Source organism: Falco biarmicus, chromosome 11 (genome assembly GCF_023638135.1).
Source record: "Falco biarmicus isolate bFalBia1 chromosome 11, bFalBia1.pri, whole genome shotgun sequence".
NCBI classification, from domain to species: Eukaryota; Metazoa; Chordata; class Aves; order Falconiformes; family Falconidae; genus Falco; species Falco biarmicus.
In genome coordinates, this window is record NC_079298.1 from 31566429 (window position 1) to 31585167 (window position 18739).

The 18739-nt window shown below is 39.1% G+C and overlaps 1 protein-coding gene across 8 annotated transcripts in view; it reads right to left on the reverse strand.

Annotated features, from left to right (window-relative positions):
* Positions 1-1141: 1141 nt before the first annotated feature.
* RALGPS2 (Ral GEF with PH domain and SH3 binding motif 2) overlaps positions 1142-18739 on the reverse strand; it is a 127863-nt gene continuing 110265 nt past the window's right edge. For 7 of the 8 annotated variants that reach the window (XM_056355581.1, XM_056355586.1, XM_056355589.1 and 4 more), the window contains 7 exons: positions 17650-17704; positions 13908-13985; positions 12233-12338; positions 11421-11513; positions 4701-4806; positions 3388-3479; positions 1142-1189 (listed from right to left, as the gene is read on the reverse strand). In XM_056355581.1, the coding sequence (XP_056211556.1) occupies positions 1160-1189; positions 3388-3479; positions 4701-4806; positions 11421-11513; positions 12233-12338; positions 13908-13985; positions 17650-17704 (560 nt within the window). In that variant the 3' untranslated portion in view covers positions 1142-1159. The remainder of the gene's footprint in view (positions 1190-3387; positions 3480-4700; positions 4807-11420; positions 11514-12232; positions 12339-13907; positions 13986-17649; positions 17705-18739) is intronic. The other variant, XM_056355582.1, reaches the window with a different exon arrangement.

Sequence of the window (18739 nt, forward strand, 5' to 3'; positions counted from 1 at the left end):
ATCCTACCTTTAATGAATTAATTATTTGTCTGAAGATCAAAAGAGCTTCTGTACGTAAGGTCTGCTTTAGGCCGTGTTATCAATACCACACAACGTCAACTATTTTGACCAAGACAGATACTAAAATCAATTATTGCCAAATAAGAACATGAAAGCTTGAAACTGTGCCTCTATCTTTTTAAATGCAGATCTTCAGTGATAATACGAAACACCATACACTGTCAGTGGTCCCTAACTGATAATTAACAGATACCCAGAGAAGTAAAACGTCTCCGTGAGCTATACCCCCATGTTGGGTTTTCTGCCTTCGTATGCAGGAGAATAACACGTGTAGAATCACATGGGAAGAAAACACTCAGTTCTGACCCGACAGTGCTTTCAGTTTTCTCTTCCACACACAGTCCCTGACCACCCAAACCCATGTGAACTATGTTTTTTAACCAGGAATTAGGTAACAACATACCAAAAAAATTTTTGGCGTCTAAGTGCTCGGCCTTTGTGCCACTCATAGGGAATACGGCTCCCATACAGTACTAAGGTTTGCAAGCTTACTGCTATTTTAAACTTGCAGTTGTTAACATTTCTTATACTCGTAGGTCTGAGAGAAATAACATTGCTCCAGGCTAAGCGTGCCTGGGATAAGCTTCCATCAAGAATTCCTGGTATAGTATAGTCTAAACAACATCTTTCAAACGCGTAGTACCTCTTTTACCCGGTCCATACATAGCTTTTATACAACTCTCAAATACCAGGTTCACTTGTTTTCTTAAGAATGCCTAAAAAGGTGAGTTATATTCAAAATTAGTATAAAGTTAAAAGAAACTCAAACTAGCTACAATCTATTTTACTCAAGCACAGCACCGCCAGAAGTTTCACACACACTGTTTGGTGTCTCATGTTGTTTTTCCTTTCATTCTTTAAGGCAGTGGTTTCCACAGGTCAGTTCAGAGAATATAACGAAGCATGGTCCATGGCGATTCATGTTGCAACTCCATTTTTAATTTGGGGGACTCTGCTCCCCAATCATTAGTGGTTTTGTTCAGGGCTCCAGAGTTCAGAGATCGAGTTGATGGGCTCTGTTCTGGCACAGAATACAGCTGGCACATTTTTCATCAGGACCTCGTTCTCAGTTATGAGATGGTTCTTTTGAATTCGCCTATTATTCAAATGTCATCAAGTTGGCAGGAACCTGAAAACAAAAATATAAACAATAACAGATTTTACTTCAGGTAGTAGCTACTTACACTCCACTGTTTCACAGACTAGCCACCTGTTTAAACGCACATCGTTTAACTCATTCTGTTTCAAAAAACAGGGAGGAGGATTGCAACTAGTGCTCAACAAATAAACTTAAGAGCTGTAGAATCTGCTATCGTTTCTGTAGAAGACGCAGGTATAACCAAAATATTAAGCCGCTGGATCTCATTAATTCTGATGAGATTTACGTTGTCAGCCAAACAACCTTAACATGATAAATCTCAGCACCAAACTACACAAGCAGAAGCTTCTCACTTCAGTCCCAGCTAGAGAATTCTTGACACACAGGTCAGTGATTGATGTAGGCCCTCTAGTATTTTTAAGACTAATTTAAAAAAAATGAGGCATAAACACTTGCCTGGGCTTTTCCCATAGGAAACCTGAATGCCTGCTGCAGACGTCACTCCCTTTTATGAAGATTAAAGCTAATTTGCATTACATTAGTTTATACCCCCATTTTCTCCCCATCAGGAATTTGCCTGACAACAACATCTCTTGTTTACTCAGATTATTAAAAAGCCCCCACATTCCTGATGACTGTCAATAAATACCCAGTTTGGACAGACTGGAAACAAGCATTTCTTGCTTTGCATTTACCAGCGGCTTGTAGAAGCAAGAATAATGAACTGGGCTAAAGTTCCACCATTACAATTAAAAATAGTATCTATTATAATACTTCCCAATATTATTGACACCTACCCAGTTGAATATTCTATTGAAAATACATTTAAACATCCAGTCTTTCTTAGGCAGTCATACTGTTAACAAACAAGATCTTCCATTTTGAACAGTACCATAAGGCATCTCTCTACTGAAAGCACTGTTCAGGAGTCAAATCACAATCAAAAGAAAAATTTTAGAGGATTTTCTTGCAACTCATTTGGTAAACCAACCTTTGTAACCCAACGTTTGCGTAAAGCACTGCTTCTTCTGTGGCAGCAGCTATGCTGCAAGAACCCATATAGTACGACTACGCAACATGCCAGGAAACAGAAAATATGCAACAAATTATGGTAGCAGGGTTTTGGCCTTTCAGTGGTAGGGTTTTTTTCATTAATGCTCCCCTCCTTTTTTTCTTTTAAAGTCTCCTACACGTATCTTCACTTTGCTGTCATATTTTCCACAGAAGGCCCTGCCAAGCTCCTTATGCCTGCTGCTTTTGCACAAGCAAGGGGCTGAACGCTTTAAACAAGTTTGCATTAAATAGTATTGTTAAGCATAATTGAATAAAGGCTGTCCTCAGAGGGCAGTTTACAGGCTTGCCTGGAAGTCACCACTTTCTTGCAAACTCTTCGCTGCTATTCCCACATTCTCCAGCCAGGAACACAAATTTCGTCTCTTTTGCACTGTCTCAAACCCTTGCGAGGGAGCTTCTGCAACCCTCCTTACTCCTTAGATTTCTCTCAGAAGCAGAACTGAACAAGAAAGCACAGAAGGATCTGGAAAGGTCCTTGAAATTCAGCAGTACTTTTGCTCTGGGAACACCATAAACAAGTGTGCAAAGTAAAAGGGAGAGTTCAGGAAGACAAAGTGGTTAATTAAACAAGATTTTACTGATGGAAAAGGTCAGTAAGAATTTATATGGGAACAGAATTTAACAGGGGTTGGAGTAGTCTTATCTTCCTTTTTGGGTCATGGAAAATTCTACTTCTGCTTTCAAAGTCTGCCAAATGTTACCCAGGACTAAAATATTTTGTTATACATTTTAGAAATAGGTACAAACAACAGAAAACATGCATGCCCAAGACCTGACAAAATGGCACTGTGGGAGTTATCTGGAATCGATGCTGAATGCTACAGTTTACAGCTTTTTATGTAACTGTACAATAGCCTTTTGAAAATGGAGAATGACAAAAATACTGCCGCTTGGACAGATCTTCTAGAGCATTCCTTCCATTTTCCCAATTGCTTTGAATTGGCCCCAAATTAGCCCCAAATCTTTGTTCATTACCACAGAAGCTCTGAGGACTTGTTTGCAAAGGAACAAACAGAAAAGCTAAGGCAAATCAATAAGCATGTGAAATTGATGTGCCTTCATAGAAAGCCATCAGTTACAGCTCAGTTGTCTTGAAGATCTATCAGTTCTGAGCTCTTAACAGCTCATACGCCTTTTCAACATTTTGTTCTCACCTGTTGTCTGTTGCTTTGGCAGGCAGCACTCAGGTGTTTAAACCACAGCATTGCATTCATTCTGTTTCCAGCTTGAAATTTATATGAATTTCCTAAGTGAGAAGGGTAGAGAAAAAACTGATAAATCCCCATCAAAAATACTATACACTTAAATCCTACCCATATTCAAATAACACTAGATTAAAACATTATGAAAATGTTTAATAGCAGAAGGTTCATGTAACTTTACACTTTGGCACAGGTGCAACTTAATTATTTGACCTAGTGCGAGAGAAGTTTCAGCTTGCCCGTCTTCCTTTCCAGCATTCTAGATTTCAGCTGACACCAGCATCAACCAGGGAAAAACAAAATATTTGTCAGAACCATACAACAACTTTTTTGTTCGTTGCTATTACTGCGATTTGTTTATAAGATTGTTTCATAATTTTTAATGAAGTGCAAGATAGCACTGAAATGCACTCTAAAAATCTACATTTGAAAATATTTGAAAGTTGTTCCTTAACATATTGATACATTTCAGACTAGTATTGTCAGCGTTTGGTGTTATACCAGCGCTTGCTTGGGTTCAGAAAGGCCAAGTATTACAAAAACATTTCAGGCTGATTTTGCTGAGTTTAAGCTAACAAGCATTCATAATATACACCACATATCGGTGGTGCTACAATAGATGCTTGGAAATAAAACGTACTAAGACTCGAAGAAGACAAAGTAATAAATAACATTAAGCTCCTTTATCAGAACTTCTAATGATGCTTTTTCTGCATAGTTTGAAGTGCTATGGAAAAGTAACAATTCCTTCACAGTTTAATCTGAAACCAGGGCGCTATGTTGGAGTAACAGAAATCAAGGCTTCTCTGCAAAACAGTCCAGAGCTCTTAGGGTTTGGTTTTTTCCCCCTGGTAACATTTGAACACGTGGTTTGGGTTTTTTTGGAGAGGAGAGAGGACTGGTCAAGCACCTAATATTACCTGACTATTGAAATTTTTTTATGTGTTGTTACTTACATTTTCACATACGTGAAATGTATAGCCTCTGATGGGCTAAATATAGTTTAAAAGAATGCAGATGAACACTTCCAATAAAAATCAGAACTGGAGTTGTTGAAGTTTGGAGAGTTCTAAAAACTTAGTGAAGATTCTCCACAGACAATTGTTCCCATAGCATTCAAAAGGCAAACATGACATGTTAAAGAGCAACTGAGTAAGTGACAAGTAACAACATCCTTCCAATTTCATTTAGTTGCTTATGAATACCTCAGCAAAGCAAATGTTTATTCTGGGAATCACCGCACTCATGGTGCTAGCATTGCTTACCCTTCTCAGAATCAGTCAGTAAGAAGAGATCCGGATGCTCAGGGTCATCTGCCATCATCACCATCCAGCCCACCACTGACACATTCTTACTCGGCGTGGATTTGAACTGAAAATACAAGCAGAGATGTAAACTAACATAGAACAAGAAGCTTCGGCCAGACTGACAGCACTACGCAGAACAAGTCATCAAAAGGGCAGTTCTCAGTGACACTGTTAAAGACACAGAATAGCTTCAAAGGAAGCATGGCACTTCATAAGGCTAAGAAAGTTTATGAATTTTATACGGAATTAGTGCAAGCAGAACTTACCATAATGAATGATATTCAAAACAAATTAAAAGGAATATCACAATCCCCCCAAACATGTCAACAGACACCTAAACTGCACTGTATGAATACAACAGCATTTCTCACCACATTATTGCACACTTGTATGCATAATATAGTTCAAAAACGGTGCATTAACAAATGGCAAAGCTAATCCCTCCACTGTTAACACAGAAGAACTGAACTTGTCTGTGCCACAATTTTCAAAGTTAACATGCATTAATTATTGTAATAGTCTGCAATTACACCTAACATTAATCCTGTGGACAAGATAACTTCCAAACAGAAATGAAAATTTCTTTGAATATTCCAGTCAGTATTGAAAAATGTTAAAATAATTTTATCTGAAAGAAGGAATAAAGACAGGGAAAGGAAATAAAGTAAGGATATAGCTCATGAGTTCTTAAAAAAAAAAGTAAAACATATATATTCAGGACTTGTTATGGACCCACTGAAGACACTGCCTCGAAAAATAAGATTGACAATTTACACTTAAAAGGTACCTGCAAAATGCAAATTTCCAAATAGTCCCACAATGTATTAATAGGCCATCTTCATAGAGGTGGAAATTTGAGTCACAAAGCAGTTTTAAGAAGTTACAGATCAACAATGTTACCTCTTGAACTGCACTAATTTCCAGAGTTTCATGAAAACGGCACACTTGCACTTTCCTGTCTTAGTTATATATCATAACAGCAGGTACCCAGTGCGTGAAATTACCAGGCAATCCAAACTCCTAGATCTCACTTGTTTTTTCCTTCTACTCAAAACAATTAGTTAATCATCGTACTTCTCCAAAAAGTAAAAAAGCTCCACCACAAAAGGAAAATGTTTCCTGCCGGCATCAATCCATCATCACTTGAAACACATGTCAGTTTTCCATCCCTGCGCATGGCTGGATTTGTATTCCGTGTTTACACAGTCCCCCAAGGCAGTTCATTCTCCACTGATGCACAGAGCCTTGCTAACAGCAAGTCTGCTTTGTTAACATGAAGGGAATGAAAGCTTCATTGTAATTTAATGTTCCTGGTTCCTCTTTGCCTTTTTTTTTTTTATATATATACAGACCACTGGAATGATAGTTATTACACATAGAGAACTACACAGCTCTGCTGCTACGCTTCACATAACTAATTATGTTGTTGTTCTGAGTTCAAAGGCATTTATACATAAATCTTTGAATCAAAAACTCCGAATTAATCTGTGAACAGACTTTTCACTCCAATCTTTTGGCACTTACAAATCTCCCGCTCATCACCTCTTGTTGAGATTTCATAGCCTTCTAATAGTCAATTATTTTCTCTGGCTGAACACACTTGCTAGAACGACCGCATTCTTTATCAGGGTATTTCAGTGGAAGTGCTTGAGCAACAACTACCAAGTTTACTAGGGTGCCAATAAATGGGTTGAATTTTGAACATAACATGCAGTGAAAGGCTTGGAATGAAGACGGGTTCACGTTCGAGCACGAAGCCTCAAAAAGTCTCTGTTGCTTTTCCAAGGACCTACAAACATGGAAAAAAACTCTGCATGCTATGTTGTCACAGAAATCGGCAAGACTCTTCCAGCCTGATCACTATAAAGTGGTTTTTTGGGTGTATGCACATTTTTCAGGGTGAATGCTTTCTTTAAGACTGATTTTAAGTTGGCTGGTTTTACTAATTGCCTTTTCTAAAGGCGCACAAGTGCTACAGTGCTATCACAGGAGCATGTTTGTGGGCACCATTTCAGCATACGAGATAAAACACCTTAAGCATTCTACACACATTCCTCCTAGATTCTCCTGCTTCACATCTCTGGGCTCTGAAGTTCACATTCTCTTTATAAACAATCTTCCATTACTGTAGTAGTAACTGAAACCTGTTCACTACTTAAAACACAAAACTCATTATATTTAGTAGTCTTTCTGAGTAGATGCAGCACAATAAAGTTTGTCACATCCACCTAGATATAACATCCTCTTTTCATATCTAGAATACATACTATACTGGATGCACTCCTTTGTCTTTGCTCACGGGCATGAGAAGAGCAGCTGGCTTGCCCGTGTCTAAAAGGGAGGGGGGCGGGATTTCTTGCCCTTTTTGCTGGATTACACTGGGATTTTAATGAGGTAATTTTCCAAAGAGATTGGCTATTATAAGCCTGGAAGAGCTTTGAGTGTCAGCGCACTCCAAGTCCTCAGTCTCAGCTGCCTGAAGCAACAGCAGCAGCAGCAGAATAGTCAAAAGCATGCCTGTAATCAAGACACATTTACCACAACAGCCCCAGCCAGGAAACTTTACATAGCAGACTGACTTTTTCATTGCCAGTGTTCCTTTCCATGTCACAGAGGTCTTGAGAAAGGAAGCTAAAAAGACAGATGTTCAGATGGACCCAGAAGATGCTTGGAATATTCTACCTAGTAAATCTCAAACGTATCAACTTTTGAAAAAGAAACCTGCTTCAAATAGACCACATCATGCTTTTCATGCATTTAATCTGGACAGTAATAAAACAAAACCTAGATCTAACCTCAAGTCTCTTTACTTTGCAGAACTGACCCCTTAGGTATATCACTGGACAGTATTGGTAAAGTGAACATATAGCCATGCACTAGCTGTCTACGGATGGTTGACTATCCAAACCCACAGTTTATTCTCTCTTGATTAACTTTTTTTCTGAAAATGCAACCAAATGTGAATTGAAGCATGACACTTGACAAGTCATCTTCACGGATCCCAGAACAAAAGCTGAGGCTTTGTACAATAACCCTGTGGTGAAACGGATGGAAATCTACGCCATCAAGGCTCAGTGACAGGTTTTGCACTTGGGTCACAACAACCCCAAGCAACCCTGCAGGCTTGGAGCAGTGACTGGAAAGCTGCCCAGCTGATAAGGACCTGGGGGGTGCTGGGCGACCACTGGCCAAACGTGAGCCAGCAGTGTGCCCAGGTGGCCAAGAAGGCCAACAGCATCCTGGCTTGTACCAGAAACAGCGTGGCCAGCAGGAGCGGGGCTGTGACCGGCCCCCCGCACTCAGCACTGGGGAGGCGGCACCTCGAACCCTGGGGTCAGTGTCGGGCCCCTCACGACAAGAGGGACATTGAGGGGCTGGAGCGTCTCCAGAGCCGGGCAGGGGCTGGGGAAGGGGCCGGGGCACCAGGCTGGGGGGGGGGGGGGGGTTCAGCCTGGAGAGGAGGGGGCTCAGGGGGGACCTGATCGCTCCCTACAGCTGCCTGACAGGAGGGTGTAGCCAGGTGGGGGTCGGTCTCTTCTCCCATTTAACGAGTACCAGGACAACAGAAAACAGCCTCAAGCTGTGCCAGAGCAGGTTTAGATGGGGTATTAGGAAAAATGTCTGCACTGAAAGGGTGGTCAGGCACTGGAACAGGCTGCCCAGGGAGGTGGCAGAGTCACCACCCCTGGAGATATCTAAAAGATGTGCAGATGTGGCACCTGGGGACATGGGTTAGTGGTAGGCTTGGCAGTCCTGGGTTGACAATTGGACTTGATCATCTTAAAGGTCTTTTCCAACCAAAACAATTCTATGATCCTAAAATAGCTAGGCTAAAAGCACAACACAGGTAGGCTAGCTGAACAAAGTTATAACCAACTACTATTAGGCTGTTTAATAAACCGGAGGCTCTCCCCCTAATCCCCCAACCTCAGTCTTCCACAGCAGTTACCAGTTTATTTTCCACTTGAATTTCAGTATAAAGATTAAAACTCTGTCCAGAGGAATGAATGTATCCACTGTGAACTACCTGTTTAAATAAAAGATAATCCAAACTATAGCTAAGAGGTATTTGCGTTATTTTAACTGTGACTGCACCTGGGAAACCAAATCAGAGACCTGAGCTTTATAACATGCTTTACATCCAGAAACAGAACAAAATACGTTTGTTGCCCTCAAAAGCTAAAAGCAAGACACCAGCTGTGTACAGCCAAACCCAAGGTTGCACTGCATAGTTCAGTCCAATTTCAGAGAGTTAACTTAAAAGAAATAAACCTGCTTTAACAGTCATTGCTTTTTACTACTGGTCCGCCACCTCCCCTTCCTGGGAACCTCATTGCTCAAATTCTGCTCAGAATTTGCAAGCCATAAGGCTGGCGGGCTTCTGATGGGTAATGCTGCCAGCATTATGGACTTGAATGTCTCCTAGCCTCTATCTGCAAACTTTGTTATTGGTCTGCTGGCACATCCGTGGACAAATAAACACAAGAACATAAGGATGCGAGACAGATTATAGCTTTGTAAGCACTAGTCTCTGTTCACTAGTAGCTTAGTTATTGTAGGTATCTCAACACATCGGTGACTTGGGGAATTTTAAGTCATTTCAATATGTTCAGAAAAGAATTTCTGAAAGAGCATTCTAAATGGATATGACTGCATTGCAAGATAAAAGTGAAGGCTTTTGCAGAAACAGAGACTCAAGAGGATCAGACACCAGACTTGAATGTTTACATTTGTTACTTTTTTACTTCATTTACTTTCCCTAAAGAAAGGGCAAGGCTATTTAAATGATTAAAACTATGATTCTGCAGGAAACATATAAGCAAGTGGATCACATAAGAATTCCATATATTTCATTTCAAAGAATAAAATTACCAGCTATGCAATTCTTCCAAGTTCTCTAAACCTGTAGGCTATTTAGATTGTTTTGAAATATTTATATACAATACTGAAAAAGCTTCTGATTGAATAGGTACAAGCATGGTAAACTCCTCCATCATTCAGTACTTTGACAGCAGACAAGAGGGACTTACAAATGCATATTCTACTCTTAAAAGACAACAAAATGCAATTTTGGCATAAAGCCTAAAAGCATCACATCACTAATAGGAGCACAAAGTCTGACATTACAAAAAATTTTTTTCCCATTTCTCAACATTTCCAGAGAAAACGAAAAGCTAACCATTAGTGACATAAGGGCAGCACAACTTCTCTCTTGGTCCTTTCTTTTTCCTTTGCTTTAATACTTTGCATTTCTGCCTGTAATAGTTTATACGTCTGCTCTTTCCAGCTACCTTTACTTCTATTGGAACAGACTCCTTCTGTAAGGGCTTCACTGACAGGGGAGGCAAATACATCCAGACACATACACTTCGCTAAAGACACCAGGACACAGATGCCTGGCTAACAGGCCTTTGGTCTGGGCTAGTATTGTCTTAACTGGCAGGCCAAACTAAGTGAGATCAGTTTCAGTTTCACCTAAGCAATCAAAGCTAGTAGGGGTGAGGTAGAGGGATGATGACAAAAAAAAATATGCAAATATTTCTACAAGCAATTAGCTATTATTAAACTACTTTGAGTATTAGAATACCATTTCCTAATGAGCTACTTTCAATAAAAGTGGAAAATACACCATTTTTTGCACATTAAGACAATATTACACGCAAACTTCTCACACAGAAAGTTCAAATATCTGGGAGTCTATTAATCAGAAATCTTAAGCTTCAAGCCTCTACCCTCTGAACATAATAGGACAAGAACACACTATTTTGTACCAGAAAGAAATAAAGATAGTCCCCTTACAAAAATTCTAGAAGCACATCTCGGTTCGTAAAATTACATAAGCTTTGCTTTATGCAAAATAAATGTTTTTCAGTGACAGTTGTCATAAATTAAACTGAAACGCTGGCCAATGCAACTATAAGTAACAGTTCTGCGTAGGGAATGCACTCACATAAAGATCCAAGTACCTCAAATTTTAGCTGGTTTCTTAACAGAATTTCTGGCAGCATCCTTTTCCATTATAATTAACCAGTGAAAACAGGAACTACACACCTCATAACATCCCTGGAACACCTACAGAAAATCCTTTTACTACTTCCTCACATAAGCAAAGTATTTTTAGCTTCTTTCAAATAAAGCTGTGGCACAAGGAAAGCCAGCATCATACGATACGTTAGCTTTCTGCTTAACATACGAAGTGTTCCGTACTCTGGTGTAGTTAAGGGATTACATGATTTAACAGGAAAAGACAGTAGTCTAATTTTACCACATATGTGGAATCAGTACACGCTTAATGTCATATGTAGTGACTTCTCAGTCTTTCCACATCAATGCTTGTTTGGATTTTAAGTAGCCACCAACTGTTGCAAGACTCAGATATCATCAAAAGCTACGATTTCTACCTTCGAAAAGCAGATGGACCCAAGACATAGTTCCCTTCCTTACAAGGCCAACCAACGCAACGAGATGCATGGCATATGCACAGCAGATGTTCTTGGGGTAGCACATAAACGTGCACGATATTTCCGTTAGGGCATATCCATATGAGGTGAGTGACTGACTGGAAGACAGAACAGCGCTGATTCGAAATCATACAAGTCCTGAATCACACAGTGTTTACATCAGGGAATCACATTTTAATTTTGGCAGATGATACTAGAATATGCCTGTTTTACATACATGTTTTCTCTCCGTAGCCTTCAGAGATTTTGCAGCGTAGTAAAAGAGTTGGGTTCCACACAGTGCTACCCAGTATTTCGTCCAAGATGCTACCTAGAGAGAAAAGAGAAAAAAAACGAGAAGCGCAACAGATAGGTGAAATGTTCTGTAATACTGCGCTGTAAAATAGCAAGCATCACTCTGCAAAAACGTGACAGCACTAACTGCCAGCTAAACAATCAGCCATGTTTCCAAAGCTGCTGTTTCTAGTTATTCGTGGAGGCCTATGAATGCACTAAAAATCTAGAGAGCGGAAAGAACACATGCCTTTCCTCACTATTCTGAGAAAAAACGTCTGCGCCTTACTCTATACATTCTGCAACCCTTATTGAACACTTCATTGGGTTAGAGTACATTTGTCCCTTTTTTTTTTTCCAATTCATGTACGCCATAAGGTATCTCTTAGGCATCCGATAAGGTATTTTCGCTTACAATTCAAAATCAAGCATCTGCAATGCAATGCTAAGGGTTATTACCTATTGGTAAGTTGTTAGGATCCACATACCGTTCCGGAAGACAAAACATGCTCCTCTTTTTTGAATTGTAATTGAAAAAAATTTTTGTAGTCTCTTCCACTCCCTAGAATGTGGATGTAGTTATATAAACTGAATAAATCCACCAAACAGAAGAATGCAAACTCTAGCAGTGACCCTAAACCTTAACCAGCAAGGCAGAGGAGATCTCAGACACTTGAATTAGTTGTACAATGGCCATTTTATTGTATTTATAACTGGACAAAGGAAGAAGGTGAGAAAATGAATTAAAAATCTTACTGTAGGTTTTTTGCCTTCTTTCAACAGTGTCTTCCTCCTGAGAACACCTTGAATAGTAACTGCTCCTGGATACAAATGAACAGCCAAATCTTCAGATTCTAGAGAGCTGAAAGGAGCATATGAAGATTTGTGTGAAAAACTATTTTTCCTAAAGTAGTTTTCCAGTCATTACCACAAACTAACGCAAACATCTGCATTTTAATTTAGAAATGTCAACTTTTTTGTTTATTGGACTTCATTGTGGAAAAAGACTTTGGCTGTGACAAGGAATTGCTGTTGTGAATTTACACTCACAAGCAGAAGTGATCAGAAAAATTAATTAGCCAAGCAGGTAATCCTTAATTAAAAAAAATTAAACTCAAGACAACTGAAATACAAGAACAATTAATTTTGAAAAGCAAACATTTGAAGTACATTCATACAGCTGCTCTATGTGTTAAAACCTCTCCTTCAGCCCTTGCAAGAAAGATTTGAGTATTTTTTTTGTTAGAAACACTGGAATCATTAGCACACCAAAACCAAAGCATAGCTCAAACATGCACAATCTTTAAAATATCTGAAGGCAAGAAGAGTGGGAAGGAGGAGTAATAAAGAGTAGAAACCGGAACCACAGCTTTAAGGTGTTTTAACACATCTGGTGCTGTACTAATCATCTACTCTACGTAGGATCTAAAAGCAATGGGCCAAAACAAATGCCAGGTACGGCACTGTGAAAAGAAAACTTAGTTTTATTAAAATTACAAAGCTGACTGGCTTACAAAACATTTTCAGTCAGAAAAAAAGATAACAGGAATCATTTCAGTAAACGTCAATCACAGTAGCTAACAAAATCGCTGACCCCAGCAGCTTTCTAGAAAAGCCAAGAAATTGAACAGCACCTGAAATTCATTTCGAAGCAAGCCAGGAGTTGCTGCTTCATCCATCCTAACATTCATGAACGTTCAAAGCAAACTAGAAATCTAGCAAACATTTTCATTGCTGCGCCTAGTGAGGATGATGATATGGAGACGATTTTTGACACTGATAGATGTGAACATGAGTTTAATTCAGTGAGACAATGCTTGCTTCTTAACACGGGAAAAGTTTCACAGTTAACGGCCATCTCTTTCCCAACTGCAGTGCCGAACAGCTGGAGACAGAATTTGCATTTTAATTAATCAGAATAATCAGTTATACTCTTGTCAGCTTGCAAATGATATTATATGTAATAAATTTGGGCTGATTTTAATGCGTTACTCATTTTAGGCGTATCTCTGACTTCAGGGAATGGGGGAAAAGAAATTCAATACAGAACTGCCAGCAAAGAAAACATCTCGAACGCCATCCATTAGTGCAAGCAGCAGCTTTGTTGTCCACATGAGAAATACCAACACTGCTACGCAGTGGCAAGCAGTAAAAAAGCTACCTCTGGTAAAACATCTTTAAGCCTTGATATAAAGATCCAATGGTTCAGAATTTGGATTTGCAGACCAGAATGAACAAAAGCCCTTACGGTGAAACAGATTAAGTCATAGAAGAGGAAAGCTTTAAGTCTGAAGGAAAAGGTCTCTACCTTTATTTTCACATGTAAGTTAGAAAGATAACATCAGAAAACACCCACTTAATTATTAAACCAAACCAAATCACCAACACCAGAGGGAAAGTCTGACACCTCTGTGTGCCGTGGGGATTGTACCTGCTGGCCTTCATGTGGCCTCGATAGCCATTTCGTGACACTCTTGTCCCCGGACCGAGAGAATGGTACAACCTGTTCCTGTTGGATTCCATTATAAATTGTATGTATTACATATACTTTTATTCACACAAACAGCACGACTGCTAAAACAGCACAGTATTTTTTTGTGTGTGTGCATATCACAAAGCACCTTCTTTCACACACAAAACAGGGTAATTTTATTTAGAAAAAAGCATGCAGAGGTAGATACCATGGGTTTGTTATTTCATCAGATGTTCTCTTCGTCAGAACTCATCATACAGAAGTGTTTTATTGACACTGAAGAACAATACACTTTGACAGCAAATTCTGCGTTTAGATCTTAGAGATTAAATCAGTGTAAAGGATCCACATTAATAAAACTTGTCTTTCAATTCTGACTTCAGCTGTTACTACAAAAAATGGTTTCAACTTCTATGATTATGCACACACACAAGCTGCTGGGCTGAAAGAAATCAAAGGCACTGTCAAAACATGCCTGACACCATTTAGAATATTGTTGTATTAAGTAACATTGAAATAAGTGAAGCAATATTTCAGTTCCGCAGTTCACACAAGTTTTAAAACTTCACCTATAAGCTTCACATTTTAGAGTCCTTAACCTGATCTATACCATTATCCCTAACCAGAGCTGTGTTCTCCATCTGCCTTTTGAATGCTGCTTTGCTTCATTGAACCTTGTTTTTCTGGAACAGATCCCTTTGTCGACTGAATTCCATTTAAGTCAATAGAAACACAGGCACTTTGTCCTCACCCCCTATTTTCAATCCATTTTTCTAGTTGCTTGTGTTATGCTGAAAGATTGGAAAGCAGCTCTAACTCTGCAAAGCAGGCAGTTAAATACAAGCCTATGAGAATTTTACAAGCATAATCGCCTACACAGTAAAAATCTAACAATCTGTCACCTGTGAGAGGGGTTTTGCATTAGCTGGAAAGCTGCTTATGCACGGACAGGGCAATATTTCTCAGAATGGGAAACCTAAACAAGTAGCACTGTCATGTTTCAATCTGAACTCAGAATAGCACAGAGCAGGCAAGCGAGACGGGCTTGAAGATGGGATACAGTAAAGACCAGCAGCGTTAAACAAGAAGAACAGGGAGGGGGGTTGTTTGCTTTTGTTGTTTTGTTTTTTGAAACCAGATCAAACTATTGCCTTCGCTACAAGAAGAGTTATCAAAAAGATACTAATTAATTACCATCTACTAATCTATCCCAGAATTTGCCAGAATATGTCTTTCAACATAACCGCTACCTTTGAATTCATAAGTGATTTTTTTTAAATACGTTCAAGATATAGACGAGTAAAAGAATAATTAAGATGAAGGAAAGAAAACTGTAATTTGAGCTGTGTATTTGTGCATACATATATTTTACATGCAAATGAAATACATTCTCTTCTTACCTTTAAGCTTGGGGTTTTTTGCATAACAAGGAGGCTATATCACTCTTGGATTCGTGCTATTTCAGGGAAATCTATTCAGAGACACTCAGGATGACAACCAATGAGACTGAAGAGCTGTTACGTATACTGCCCTTAACGTGATATAACTGTCAGGACTTGGAATTAAATTGTCCTTCAAGTAATTTTGATTAGCCTAAATGGACACCCCAATGCTGAAAGCTATTTCTCAAGTTTCAGACTGTGTCTCTGTTGCACTTGAAAGCAATCAGTGAGTCCAATTCTCAGCCCTTCTGCATTTCCCACTTACAAACAACGGGAGGGTCAGGAAAACTGGGAATATTTGTTAGAATTCCTTCTGTTACCTGGGGAATCTGTGTGTGGAGTATCTCATTTCTTTCTCTTAGGCATATGATGCAGATTCAAGCCCCCTACCCAAAGATCCAGTTTCTAAATCACTGGGAAATACTGAATTCCCACTCACACTGCATAGGAAGTAATCGTTAATAACACTGAATGTATTCCAATTTTGCCAGTAGCTGTTAATTCCAGACAAACACTCCTCTGTCACTTGAAGACTCTTAGAAGAATGGACACCCACTGTAGAGATCAAAATTAGAGTCACACCCTTCTCTAGTTATCTTAAATGTTGACATTTGCATGTCAGTGTATTACCTATTGAATTACAAAACGTGCTTCACCATCTTACAAACCAAAGAACAGACACAGGGTTGCTGGTGTGTCTCTAGGAATTTCACACATGACGTTTTGAATGTCTGTAAGGAACCAATCCCTCTCCCTGGGAGCAGGCAAGAGAACTCACCCTGAAAAACGGGCAACTTCAGAGTTCTCAAAGAGCTCTCTCAGGAGAGAAGAAAGTACTGAAGGCAAGCGGAATTTGCAGGAGGTATCTTCTGACAAAATTGTTTGACGTGGAGCAAAGCTTCCAACTGGGAAGAGTCTGGACCAGCCAGTTCTCATTAGGACAGGGATGAAAAAACTCCACCTCAGAAGTCCACACAACGATCTGGAGTGTTACCATGAACTTAAGCCTGAGGCTTACTAAAACTATTCAGTTTCTTTTGCTGCTCTGAGTAAAAGCACTTAGTTCACCATTTTGTCTAAGGCTTTCCATATAACTTTTTAGCTTTGAGAAATAACCTGAAAATGATTAATTCCATAAAGCAACAGGGAAGAAAAAGCAAGAAAACCTTGTGAATCTTGCAGGTTGCATCAAAAAGCACATACAAGAGATTTTCTTTCTGTCGCAATTTTCTTTCTATGATTATGTGGACTGTTCTTATAGCTTACATGATAGAATCATAAGGGCATTTCTTCATGCATCTGTAATCATATTTATAGGATGAGGTATCAAAGAATTCACCTTTGGCACATAGAGATTTTCAAAGATTTCTTTCAAAATTAACACAGAACTTGAACTGCTTCAATGAATTCAAGCAATATAGGTTTGTGGTAAAAAATCCTGGCTATAAAGTTCTTTGACAAAAAAAAAATAAATCTACAAAACATGTCATCAAAGCATGGTAGAAAAAGTCACCCATGGCAACTCTGAAGCTGATGGATTACCTGAAACTGAGTTATAGAAGCAAACTGCACACTGTATTGTGCACCTTACTCAGCTGTGGGAAGATGAAATTTCCACCTTTTATTATATTAAATTACAGCTGTTAGTCTTTTTCCACATTCTCAAACACAACACGGGAAAGGACTGAAGTGGTCAATGTCACCTGAGCACTTGCAGTATCGGATAAGGGGCAAGATGTTAATTCTGGACCACAAAGCCAGACATTAGCAAAGGGCATTTCTGCATTTTTCCCGTGTAACACAAGGGCAAGTAACAAGTGAAGAGCAGGTGAGAGAGAGTGAACCAGGTGACTGTGTCAATGACAAGAACAAAGGGACTAAGAATGGATGAAATATCTCAGGGAAAGTGAAAATGAAAAACAGATGGGTCACATAAATAGCATACACAGGACATACAAATATAGAAAACCAGAAAAATCATTTGAGGTTTAATGGTACTCTGGTTGAACTATTTAAAAGAATGGGTGCAATGAGTAAGCACCCAATGAGACAAAAGCCCTATTAACTACCACTGAGCAGAAGGTACTTCTCTGCTGCTTTAACAGAGCCCATGAACTTACTACAGTTTATTAATATTCTTACACACAGAAGATCTCTAGATCATTAAAATCAAGCACCATTTTCAGGACTGAGTTAAAGATTGTAAGTAGCAATGTCTGAATAGAGAAATGCAGGTTCTGAGCAGCAGTTTTTCTTACCTTTCAAATGCTGGCCATGAAGTCTCTTCACTGAGTTCAGAACCATCACTGCTGCCTTGAAAAAGATAAGAATGAATGATACTTTTATTTCATCATCCACAATCCATCTATTTCAATTATGTCTGCTTCTCCTCAAAATATTCAAGTTTAAATGTATAAAAACCACTTCACTAAAATACTACAATGAAAATACTTTGTGATTCGCTTCAGGAACTCCACAAACTGAGGCAGAGATTTGAAGGGACAGGGTCTAGGTGCACATTAAGTTGAAGAAAAGGAGCACTAATAATAATAAATACAAAGGCATTTTCCAAATGTGAAGAACACCCTAAATGCAGATTTTTCTGATTAACACAACAAGCATTTAAAAAGAAAGGTCACTTTTTAAGTAATTCCTTATGAAGTCATATGTGGTCATAACACAGAGGTGCCAATTCACAGTACTGCAAACTCACTGCTGAATCTCCAATGTATCAGAAGGCTTTGCTGATGTGAGAAGCCTCGAACAACCTTTTAAAGCTATCTCCTGCTTACTGCATCAGACCACAACAGTATTTTTTCCTCCTGTGCTTCACAAAGTAATCCAATATTACTGCAAGTATTTTATTTTAAACACTGAAAGTTGAGGAAAAACGCAAAATCCCAAATATCTGATGCATCCACTTAGGGCAGGCCCATAAATAACATACTAACTTTACAATTCTAGTAAATCCCATCAGCCTGAAAATTCGTGTTTAAATATGCACAATAACACAAGGTAGCGTTATCTGTAATGTTGTTAAAAATCAGTAAATATGTCAGTATAGAAATGCTGTTAAAAACTCAGTATCTTCAGTTACTAACTGTCCTACAACCAATGTTTCAGCTGTTGCCTTGCTAGCTCTCCACCTTTCAGAGCAGACCAACTTCCCATGCCTGCTGCCATCCTTGCCCCCCATTTCAAGCCAACATGTGGGTTTGGCTCCTCAGTTTCAGCCTAATTCCATGTCAGCTACTGCTAAAAGCTCACCTTTCGGCACACTAACTTGACAGCTTGTTGGCTCTGCCTCCTGAATACCCGGCTATAAAAGAACGAACTGATTCACAATGA